Source organism: Myxocyprinus asiaticus, chromosome 12, assembly GCF_019703515.2.
Source record: "Myxocyprinus asiaticus isolate MX2 ecotype Aquarium Trade chromosome 12, UBuf_Myxa_2, whole genome shotgun sequence".
Taxonomy (NCBI): Eukaryota; Metazoa; Chordata; class Actinopteri; order Cypriniformes; family Catostomidae; genus Myxocyprinus; species Myxocyprinus asiaticus.
In genome coordinates this window covers 28,036,651-28,048,664 of record NC_059355.1, presented here as the reverse complement: position 1 = coordinate 28,048,664, position 12,014 = coordinate 28,036,651, and the positions used below count along the sequence as shown (strand labels likewise).

Below are 12,014 nucleotides of genomic sequence, written 5' to 3'. Positions count from 1 at the left end.
AAATGGCGAGGGAAAGGCCAACACGGAGCGGCAGAGAGAGAGAGAGGAGAGAGAGAAAAAGAAACTCACCGGTTCTCTGATGCGCCGTCACGTGGTCCTCGATCACTACTCCACCCTCTCAGGCGGACTGCAGCCGCTCCTCCCCGGGCGGACCGGAGTCAGACCTCCGACCCCCAGCGGACAGAACGCCCCTCCGCGTTCCCGGCGTCCCGTGGAGACTCTCCTCCGCCCCTGGCAGCGGCCCTACCACTCCAGGCGGTCGGGGAGTCACTTCCCTCCTCCCCCGCGGACGGCGGTCTTCTCTCGACCCCTCCGCGTTCCCGGGGGACGGCAGGGCACTCCTCCGCCTCCGGCAGCGGCTCCCTCGCTCCAGGCGGTCGTGGAGTCCCGTCCCCACTCGCCTCGCGGACGGCGGCCGTTCCCCGCGTCCGGGCAGTCGGGCTACTCCGTCCCCCGTCGGACGGCAGCGGCGCTCCCCTGGGTGGACGGCAGTGTCGAGGACTCTGCGACGGGAATCCCTCCTCCTTCCCGGGTTTCGGCACCAGTGTAAGGGGGTTTAGAGGAAAGGAGGAGGCGAGAACCGGCTTGATAACTTAAATAATAATTTATTAAACAAAAACCCAAACAAAAACACACAACTAAAAACACAGCACAGCTGTCTGTAATTCTCTCTCTCTCTCGAACTGTCGTCCCCGGCCGCCTTTATCCCTCGCGCGCCCCATCAGGCTGATTGGGGACCGGGTGTGTCTCAGCCCGGCCCCGCCCTCCTCAGCTCTACAGTCATTAATTTACTATGTTGTTTATACTTGTCTGGGAAAGAGTGAATAGATAAATAGGTAAAAAGGCCTTTACTGGACTGTTGAGTATATGTGGAGCTTATGATTTTTCTTGTACTGCTTTCAGTAGTCCTTATTTAATTTTTAGCGTTTTGGACAAACTCATGGGTCTTATGTTTATTTCAGCAACCTCTGATCCAGTCTATTTGTCTTGTAATATATGCAGACCTCTGTGGACCTCTAAGTTCAGAGGTAGCAGTTCTTGTTTTTCAGTTTTGAATTGCAAAGATATACTATATTGCCAAAAGTATTCACTCACCCATCCAAATAATTGAATTCAGGTGTTCCAATCACTTCCATGGCCACAGGTGTATAAAATGAAGCACCTAGGCATGCAGACTGCTTCTACAAACATTTGTTGAGCTCTCAGGAGCTCAGTGAATTCCAGCGTGGTACTGTGATAGGATGCCACCTGTGCAACAAGTCCAGTCGTGAAATTTCCTTGCTACTAAATATTCCATAGTCAACTGTCAGTGGTATTATAACAAAGCGGAAGCGATTGGGAATGACAGCAACTCAGCCACGAAGTGGTAGGCCATGTAAAATGACAGAGCGGGGTCAGCGGATGCTGAGGCGCATAGTGCGCAGAGGTCGCCAACTTTCTGCAGAGTCAATCGCTACAGACCTCCAAAGTTCATGTGGCCTTCAGATTAGCTCAAGAACAGTGCATAGAGAGCTTCATGGAATGGGTTTCCATGGCCGAGCAGCTGCATCCAAGCTATACATCACCAAGTGCAAAGTGCATCACCAAATGCAAAGTGTCGGATGCAGTGGTGTAAAGCACACCGCCACTGGACTCTAGAGCAGTGGAGATGCGTTCTCTGGAGTGACGAATCACGCTTCTCCATCTGGCAATCTGATGGATGAGTCTGGGTTTGGCGGTTGCCAGGAGAACGGTACTTGTCTGACTGCATTGTGCCAACTGTGAAGTTTGGTGAAGGGGGGATTATGGTGTGGGGTTGTTTTTCAGGAGCTGGGCTTGGCCCCTTAGTTCCAGTGAAAGGAACTCTGAATGCTTCAGCATACCAAGAGATTTTGGACAATTCCATGCTCCCAACTTTGTGGGAACAGTTTGGGGATGGCCCCTTCCTGTTCCAACATGACTGCGCACCAGTGCACAAAGCAAGGTCCATAAAGACATGGATGAGCGAGTTTGGTGTGGAAGAACTTGACTGGCCTGCACAGAGTCCTGACCTCAACCCGATAGAGCACCTTTGGGATGAATTAGAGCGAAGACTGCGAGCCAGGCCTTCTCGTCCAACATCAGTGTCTGACCTCACAAATGCGCTTCTGGAAGAATGGTCAAAAATTCCCATAAACACACTCCTAAACCTTGTGGAAAGCCTTCCCAGAAGAGTTGAAGCTGTTATAGCTGCAAAGGGTGGGCCGACGTCATATTAAACCCCATGGATTAAGAATGGGATGTCACTTAAGTTCATATGCGTCTAAAGGCAGATGAGCGAATACTTTTGGCAATATATTGTATATATGTATATATATATATATATATATATATATACATATATATATATATTCTGTCCATGCCATCTCAAGTGCATATTGTTATTAACGCAAAAGGGGGCTTTTTAATTCAACGTTTCACTCAAATTGCTTTGCTGATAACATAATTTGTAATAAAAAATTTATTAAATTAGAAAAATGCAACACAAAAGCATTTTCACTTTCAGTCTCAAGAGAGCTGAAAAGTGAATATATATATATATATATATATATGTCAATTACTGCCTTGCTTGCAGTGTCTTTCTCCGCCTTTCTCTACTTCTTCAGAACGCAAAGACTGACGCTCTTCACATAGGCAGAAGTTTTGTTCAGAATACAAGCAATGCATATGGAAATTAATATTGGTATCAGATTGCAAAGTTTAGGGTACATGTAAACAGTACTGCAATCGGATTTAATTTATTTGGATTGATGAAAATGAGTGCATGTAAACATACTCATTGTGGTGTCAGACTTTTGGGCCCCACTGTTTTTAAAACTTTTCACTTGCTTACCATGCCTTATCCAATCCTTCTAATAAAACACTTCATATTTTTAGCTACGTTTTATCAGTGTTGCACATGTGCCATTCATCAATGACAAAAGGGCTGTTTACCTTTTTTTATCAGCACTTTTACATTGAACAAATACTTGGTGTCAATACATCATTACTTACACAATGAATGGTGTAGATGGATCGGTGATTTTATGTTGTTTTGAAAACAAGCATATATCTGCTATAAAATATGTATTGAAAACTGCCTGAAATGTTTGCCTTCTTTGTAGAAGAAGCCCCTTGTTTTTGGGGCTCAGTGGACAAAAAAATTGGAATTCCCCTTTGTTAGTGTCTAAAATGTCCCGGATCAGTAACTGCCATATAAAAGGAAAACACGTTTTCAGAGACTCCTTTAAACCCAAACCAATGACTCACTGTCAGTGGCAATATTTAAAGTAAGCTCTCATTTGCCATTAGACTTGACAGGCTGAGTAAATCCTTCTCTGGTTAATGCCTGTATGGCCAGGCTGCTGGGTGTACATGGAACATACAGGGTAAGAAAACAGGTCAAATCAATAGAACATGGTTATTTTCAGGCTTTCAGCTGTTGAGAGACAGCTGCCAGCTTTCTTATTCCCTGAGGGCTGAACTGTCTGTCATATTCAGTGGCCGAGAATTTATCTACTGTAGACGGTTAGGCAGGACAACACAGCCTCAAAGAGATACTGAAGAGAGAACTTTGGCAGTGGCTACAGAAAGGCTCTGCCAAACATCAACAATACAAAGATGCACTTAAGACCGATTAGTTGACAAGTTGTTCAGGCAACCAACCAACTGGTTGATTCTGAAAATATCTAGTTTTGCACATCCCTACAGGATAATACAGATTCACAAGAAGGTAAAGGGGAAAAGAGGGAATGGAATTGGGACATGACACAGAGCGGACTCATACAGCTAGGGTGTTTAGTCTTGCTTCATCTGTCTCTTTCATTCTGTCTTTTTATTCCATACACTGTTTGTTAAAAAGCATTTGATGTTTATATGACTAAAAAGTGTCAATTTACAGCAACATCACATTGTCAATGTAATATGTTCCTCCTGGTTGAGCTGATGCTGCTCCTTTTGATGTCATTTTCTAAACTGGTTTGCAATATTTTATTGCTTGCTAAAGAATTACAGGTTTGCCCAAATCTGTAAAAATCTGCCCATCTGTGTTGTGAAACTCAACTCAGTAGAGATCCTGATTGACCAGGACCCTCATATTCACAACCTCAGATTCACAATGTAGACATGCTAATGAAAACATCTAATGTCAAAAAGATATATATTATTTTAAGTGGAGCAAATTGTAAAGACTACAGCAAAGTGTTTTATTAACACACTCATGATTCACATTCTTTTATCATGATTTATACATATTTTCCCTGAAGTGTCTTATAGATACAGTTACTGTGTGCAAAAACTCAAGCAGTCAGCTAAACCTTTTCAGGCTTGGGGGTGAAATTTATGATTTTAACTGATGCTCCATTGATCCCCCTATAGATTATTTGAATTAAGCACTGGCTAGAAACAGAGGAAGTTTTTTCAATGTAACATTTGATGCTCACAACTTTATTATGGAAAAAGTATTTCATATAATATTAAGATTTATTGATGCTGGCTGTTTGAAATGTGTACTACGTAATTTTTCTACCTAAAATGTTTTACACCTAAAGAAATGCATATTACTTACTGTATGTTTAAAATCACAAACTCGTAGGAGATAAAGACTCCAGTCATATTAGTGACCTAGAAAAAGCTTTTTTGTTCTGCATCAACATGATCACATGGGAAGTCTGCATGTTGTTTCCGAGATTTCAGTACCCTAGTATCGGCCACATTATGCTGACTCACTGACCAGCACAATACATCTGTCAGACATTTTTGCATCTGCTCCAGCATGTTTACATTCCCCTGCGGCTGAACCAGAAGTTTGTTGCATAAGCAGTGTGGGAGACCTGGGTTCAGATCCTGTGTTGAAACCAGGAAGTACACTGAAAAAAAATTATTTTGGGGGCGTTATTTGTTTTTCCATCTGTATTCCGGCAACTCCTGCTATTGATATAATTAGACATCAAATGATTGGACGAATGTTGTCTTTACGTTACCAGCTTCACAACGCCTTCTGATTGGTTGATTATCTTACGCGGTTAAGAACTAAAACAGTTGGAAGAAGATGCAGGGGAAAGATGGACAAAACAGATACATTTTTTTGTTGTTGTTGTATTTTAATTTCATAATTGATAGCTCCATACAGAAAAAAGTAGCCACCTTCAAGATAATTCATTAGGGTGATTCTATAACTTATGACACTTTGCCATTGCAACAGTAGGAAAACTTTATGTTTTTCTTTTTATTAATAGTAAATGTCTGATGAATGTACTGGAAAGAAAATAATTTGTAATATGTGACATCCCTTTGTCTTGAACAATAATGAGTGACTACATTTTTTTACTGAAAAAAAAAAAAAAAAAAAAAAAATATATATATATATATATATATATATATATATATATATATATATATATATATATATATATATATATATATATATATATATATATATATATATATATAGTTTACAGTACTGTGCAAAAGTTTTAAGGCACTTAAGATGTTCACAAAAACATTTGTCTTAAGATGGTTATTTATATCTTCAGCTTTAGTGTGTCAAGAGGAAAAATTTATTTTAGACTCCCAAACATTACTTTTGCAAATAGAAAAGATTAGAATAGAAGAACAAGGCGCTCTGCAAGAGATGGCATTGCCCCCACAGAGCCCCCCCACTGAACATTGAGTCAGTCTGGAATTACATGAAGAGACAGAGGCAATTGAGACAGCCTAAATAGATAGATGAACTGTGGTGAATTCTCCAAGAAGCTTGGTACATCCTATCTGCCAACAACCAAGACAAACTGTGTCCATGTGTACCTAGGAGAATTGGGGCTGTTTTAAAGGCAAAGGTGGCCACACCAAATATTGATTTAGCTTTTTTTATGTTTATTGGACTTTGTATGATGTTAATTGATAAATGAAAACTATTTATGGCATTATTTTTGAAGACATCTTCACTATGCAACATTTTTCACAAGTGCCTAAAACTTTTGCACAGTACTGTGCATATATACAGCTGTGCTTAAATGTTTGCATACCCTTGGAGAATTGGTAATATATGTACCATTTTTAAAGAAAACATGAGTGAGCAGGCAAAACACATTTATTTTATTTCTTATGGAATTCATATTCAACTGTAGGTTATAACAGAATGGCACAATAATAAAACAAAACATGGCAACTAAGAAAAAAATTAAATGACCCCTGTTCAAAAGTCTGCATACCCTTAGTTCTTAATACTGTGTATTGCCCCCTTTAGCATCAATGACAGCGTGCAGTCTTTTGTAATAGTTGTCTATGAGGCCTCAAATTCTTGTAGGTGGTATAGCTGCCCATTCGTCTTGGCAAAATGCCTCCAGGTCATGCAAAGTCTTTGGTTGTCTTGCATGAACTGCACGTTTGAGATCTCCCCAGAGTGGCTTGATGATATTAAGGTCAGGAGACTGTGATGGCCACTCCAGAACCTTCACCTTTGTCTGCTGTAATAACTGGAGGGTCAACTTGGCCTTGTGCTTAGGGTCGTTGTCGTGCTGGAAAGTCCAAGAGTGTCCCATGCGCAGCTTTTGTGCAGAAGAATGTAAATTGTCTGCCAGTATTTTCTGATAACATGCTGCATTCATTTTGCCATCAATTTTCACAAGATTCCCCATGCCTTTAGAACTCACACACCCCCAAAACATCAGTGAGCCACCACCATGCTTCACAGTGTGGATGGTATTCTTTTCACTATAGGCCTTGTTGACCCCTCTCCAAACATAGTGCTTATGGTTGTGACCATAAAGCTCTATTTTGGTCTCGTCACTCCAAATTACAATGATCCAGAAGCTGTGAGGCATGTCAAGGAGTTGTCGGGGATATTGTAGCTGGGCTTTTTTGTGGCATTGGTGCAGTAAAGGCTTCTTTCTGGCAACTCGATCATACAGCTCAATATTTGTTCATATTTGTCATATTTGTTTGTCGTATTGTGCTCCTTGAAACAACCACACCATCTTTTTCCAGAGCAGCCTGCATTTCTCCTGAGGTTACCTGTGGGTTTTTCTCTGTATCCCGAACAATTCTTCTGGCAGTTGTGGCTGAAATCTTTCTTGGTCTACCTGACCTTGGCTTGGTATCAAGAGATCCCCGAATTTTCCACTTCTTAATAAGTGATTGAACAGTACTGACTGGCATTTTCAAGGCTTTGGATATCTTTTTATATCCTTTTCCATCTTTATAAAGTTCCATTACCTTGTTACGCAGGTCTTTTGACAGTTCTATTCTGCTCCCCATGGCTCAGTATCTAGCCTGCTCAGTGCATCCACGTGAGAGCTAACAAACTCATTGACTATTTATACACGGACACTAATTGCAATTTAAAAAGCCACAGGTGTGGGAAATTAACCTTTAATTGCCATTTAAAACTGTGTGTGTCACCTTGTGTGTCTGTAACAAGGCCAAACATTCAAAGGTATGTAAACTTTTGATCAGGGCCATTTGGGTGATTTTTGTTACCATTATGATTTAAAAAGGAGCTAAACAACTATGTGATAATAAATGGCTTCATATGATCACTATCCTTAAATAAAAGACAGTTTTTTTGCATGATCAGTCATATTTTCAAAATCAATGCCAAAATTTCAAAATTTCTGCCAGGGTATGCAAACCTTTGAGCACAACTGTATATATATATATATATATATATATATTAATGATCAGGTCAAGTGCCTGTAATTACAGAATCACCCATTTATCTGATAATAATAATAATAATAATATTATATATATATATAAAACTTTTGCATAGTACTATATATATATCTCCTCCCTAGCTCCCTATAAGTCAGTATATCATGAACACGAATTCGGGCACTGTTAAGGGTCCGGGGGCCGGTTGCACCAGCTATACGTACGTTACAACTTAGCCTAGTTGTGGTGTAAATGGGCACTAAGTCACAATTTATGCACTACTAAATATTTGAGCATTGCACCATTAAACTTAGGTAGAACATAACCCTACATATAAACTAAATATTTACGGAAGCCTCAGACCAGGAGTAACTGATGGAATAAAAAAGCAGATTCATTTAATGACATCAATGAGCTCATGTTTTGCATGACAGGCTTCAATCCTTTCGACATATATGACGATGTTGGTATTTACACTCATTTACATTTACGAGAGAGAAAAAAAACCTTTTCAGGGTGCGTCGCCTGGGTAAGTAGAAAACTCGCGCCCTCATGTACAGTGATAAACAGTGCAAGTTGCGCAGCCTATAGACCTTATTCACGCTAGCGCTATATTTTATTTTTAATGGGAATGACAACGAGCCTGTGAGGGATAGACTTACATTCTCTTCAATGGCACACATGGTATAAAGCTGTAAACAGCTCCTTAATCACATCTGATTTTACATAACTCATGATGTCTGGAGTTTACTGTCTATATACTGTCTCAGTTTTTTTTTGTTGTGCTGGCTGATATGGCTGTCTATAGCAGCGTGGATGCAACATCATGCAAAAGCAAACATTTTCAGTTACCAATGCCTCTGTAGAAGTGCAGTGAGACAATTTGCAATGTTTAATTTATTCTACAGGCGAAAGTGTCCAGTAACAATGGTGTTACCGAGATAAAGGAAGTAGTATTCAAATGGTCACTTGATTCCAACATGCCAGCCACCGTGAGGCAACCCATTCTTTGTTAAAAAAAAAAAAAAGCAGCTTTTGTTATGCCACTGATAGAACTGGATCTTCATCTCCTGTGAGTGTACAAAGTTTTCTATTTTTCAAAAAGTATTTCAAAATTTTCAATAGTTTATTCATTTCTTTTTGTTAAAAACTTTTATGAGGTAAAAATCACTGAGTGCACCTTTAAATACTGCTTTGCACGTCTAACCATTCCATGGAGACCATTGACCCGTGAGTGTTTGGGTGTTGATTCCAAATGCCAGCTTGAACTCGTTTGTTGGAGAAATTAAGCTGGTTCAAAAAGGATGCGATGATGTGTTCATATCAACCTCTGCACAGGGGTCTCTTTTTTGAAGCCATTCTGGAACAGAGACTGAAAAGATATTGAGCACTTGTGTTGACGAAGAGGTGACGGCTCTTCTGAATTTTAATTTAAGAGATGTTTGTCACTGTCAGACTGCAGATGAACTGTGCTTTTCTCCCTATCACTCTGAAAGAATTGTGAAAGACTCTCTCCGTCTTATCTTTACCCTGAGGCATCTCTCTCTCAAACAAGTGAGGTCAAATGTCTTTTTTTCTCTTTTCTTTCTGTCTTTGCTGTGAGAGTTGACTGTGTGGGTTTGTGTTGATTTTTTTTTTTTTTTTTTTGTGCAGGAGTTTATGTGAAGCAGGTCTGTGCTGGACGGGAAGAGGAAGATTTCACAGAAGATGAGGAAGAGCCGGAGCGTTCTAACTGTGTCACCTAATGAGGTGAGTACTGGGGATGTGCAAAACTACTTTTTTTTTTTAATTAGCTAGTTGATGGGTTGCCTGAATGACTAGTCGACCAATTGGTCTAAAGGAAGCCCTGAATAATTTGGCTGGTTTGGAGTTCACCTGACCCGGATCAGACCATTTCGTGGAGGGCGTTTACTTAGGAATCGTTCTTGTGTTAAAAAAACAACAGGATGAAGCGCAACGTAATTGCACACTTAAAAATGTAATGCACATTACACAAGATGCTCAAAAACAGCACAAGTCACAGTCAACTGCTAAAGACATGAACGCAGATGCTCTAGCTGTGCAAGCTGTGCAAGCTCTTGAGTTGTTGCATTTGAAATGTATCAGATCGCAATTAGTAACTCAACGCAACGATGCATTGCATTCTCAGCATTGCCACAAGGGGAGCTATAGCAGATATTATCATAAACTGTCTGCTTCAACGGTCAGTTTTCTCTTTAAGGTCAATTACAGTAATGACGGAACAACAATTTGAAGATAATCTCAACGAACAAGTTGAATTCAATATGTTAATAGCTGATACCTGACTAATAATACATCTGATTTAGTGGCAAAGATATCTGAATGTAACTCAAGTCAAAGACATTTGAAGGCCCCCTTGAGTTCTGAGGTTTGTTACTGCAACAGAAACCCAAGAATGTACAGTATGTTAAGTTTGTACAAAAGGACCCTGCGTTGACCAAGCACTTATAAAGTACTGTGAGTTTCTGGCCCCGTTTCTAGTTAAAGACACAAATTTCCTAGATAGTTTGCATTGTAAAACCACCTAACAGCAAAAGCACAGCATGCTAATGAAGAATCACCACAAAATAAATAAATAAATAAATAATAATAAAAATAAAATAAAAACAAATCTAAACATAGTGGAAGAAATGGAGAAGTGCAGGGAAATTGTCCCCAGATAAGAGTCATGCCATTGATCAAACCGTACAGTGTTCCTTGACAAACAGACTGTGTGAAGAGGAGAGTCTTTAAAGATGATGAATGGTGAAGATACGCTACATTTCCAGTCAACACTCTTTTTTTGTCTCTGCACATCTCTCAATCTCTCTTATCATTTGAGGCTTCCTGTTATTTTGTACACTGCTAAACTTCCTGTCTTTATCTTGAAGTGTTTTTGGCAGGTTTGATCATTGTGGTCTTGTGCAAAGTTTTCTTTTTAGTGTCATGCCAGTTGGCGTTGTAATTTTACCCACTGCCTTATTATTACTGTCCATCTCTCTGTCTCCCTCTAAAACTTTCTGCCCTCACCCTCTCCCTTTTTGCAAAGCCTGAAGAGGTACATATATGCGTTAGCAATTTATCTGCAGTTTTAGTGCTGTTTCAAAATTAATATGCCATCATTGCCATTGGAATTTTATAGCCTCTCTAAGTAATACTAACCATACTAACCCTGAGCTATCATGATCCTGTTTTGCTTGCCCTTCAGTCTCTGTCTGTTTTCTGTTTTCTGTTTGTGTGTGTTTGTTGTATGTATGTGTATTTGGCTGTGTCTGTGTTTCTGTTAGCCGTTTGCTTTCCTGTCCCCTCCTCCTCATTACCCTTGTCACACTCCTCGTTTAGTCCTTGTTATGTTAATTGCCTTCACCTGTTCCTCATGTGCCTTGCCTATATATTGTGCCCTCTTCCCTCTTGTATTTGTCAGATTGTTTTGTTATCAGTCAGTCTGTTCTTATTCTTGTCTTGGTCAGTGTTAGTTAGTATATGTTTTCTAGTTTGTTTTTTTTTCTCTCCCCCGTGGGAGTTTTGTGTACCTGTTCTGTTTTCAGTTGTTTTAATGAAGTTATTTTTATTTTCACTCATTCCTGCATTTGGGTCCAAGTTCCTGATTCATTCCTTGATATGAACACATAAATGTACATCTTAAAAGTGCCTGATGACATCTGCGATAGAGTATTCTCTATGGAGGTAAATCAAAAGGTTTTCATGGCACATGAAGATTAAACATTTTAGTAAGAAGTGTGTGTGGGTCAGGTTTTGCCTACATTGTGGGAATCAAATGTCAGTACAACCTGAAGACACAAATATTGTGGAGGAAAATGGTGTAATAGAAATATTAAAGTGTCTTAATGGAAATGTACAAATGCAAAAGGGTTTGTGTGAGAATTGTGTAGAGGTTGGGTTAAGGGATAGAAAATATGAGCTCAGTGTTAATATAAGTAAATTCAAAGTGCACACCATAGTGAAACAAAAGTGGGTGTGTGGTGAAGGTGCTAGCAAGAGCCTACTCGAGGAAATTACGACCTTCTCTTTCACTCTCACATTCACACCTTACACACAATTGTGTGTCGTGTGTCATCACACTCTAAAGACATTTCTCTTCAATGTAGGTGTAATTCCAATTCCAGCAGTGTGGGAGACTTGGACTCTCATCCTGCTTTGAAACCAGGAAGTTTATCCACTGATGTTTAGGTTTGGGGGTAGAGATAATGTGTTCCTCTCCACTGCATTACATAATTTACAGATACAAATAACGTACTTTTTAAAACTGTTTTGGTGTCCGACTATAGCTGAAGAAAAGTCAATCTACTGTTTCCAAATTCACTTTGAGATTAGTCTGCATATTATTCCGGCCAAAATCACTT

The 12,014-nt window shown here is 39.8% G+C and overlaps 1 protein-coding gene across 1 annotated transcript in view; it reads left to right on the top strand.

Moving 5' to 3' along the window:
* LOC127449402 (cAMP-specific 3',5'-cyclic phosphodiesterase 4B-like) overlaps nucleotides 1-12,014 on the top strand; it is a 241,663-nt gene that overhangs the window by 45,378 nt on the left and 184,271 nt on the right. The window contains exon 2 of the mRNA XM_051712809.1: nucleotides 9,304-9,399. Coding sequence (XP_051568769.1) covers nucleotides 9,358-9,399 — 42 coding nt within the window. The 5' untranslated portion in view covers nucleotides 9,304-9,357. The remainder of the gene's footprint in view (nucleotides 1-9,303; nucleotides 9,400-12,014) is intronic.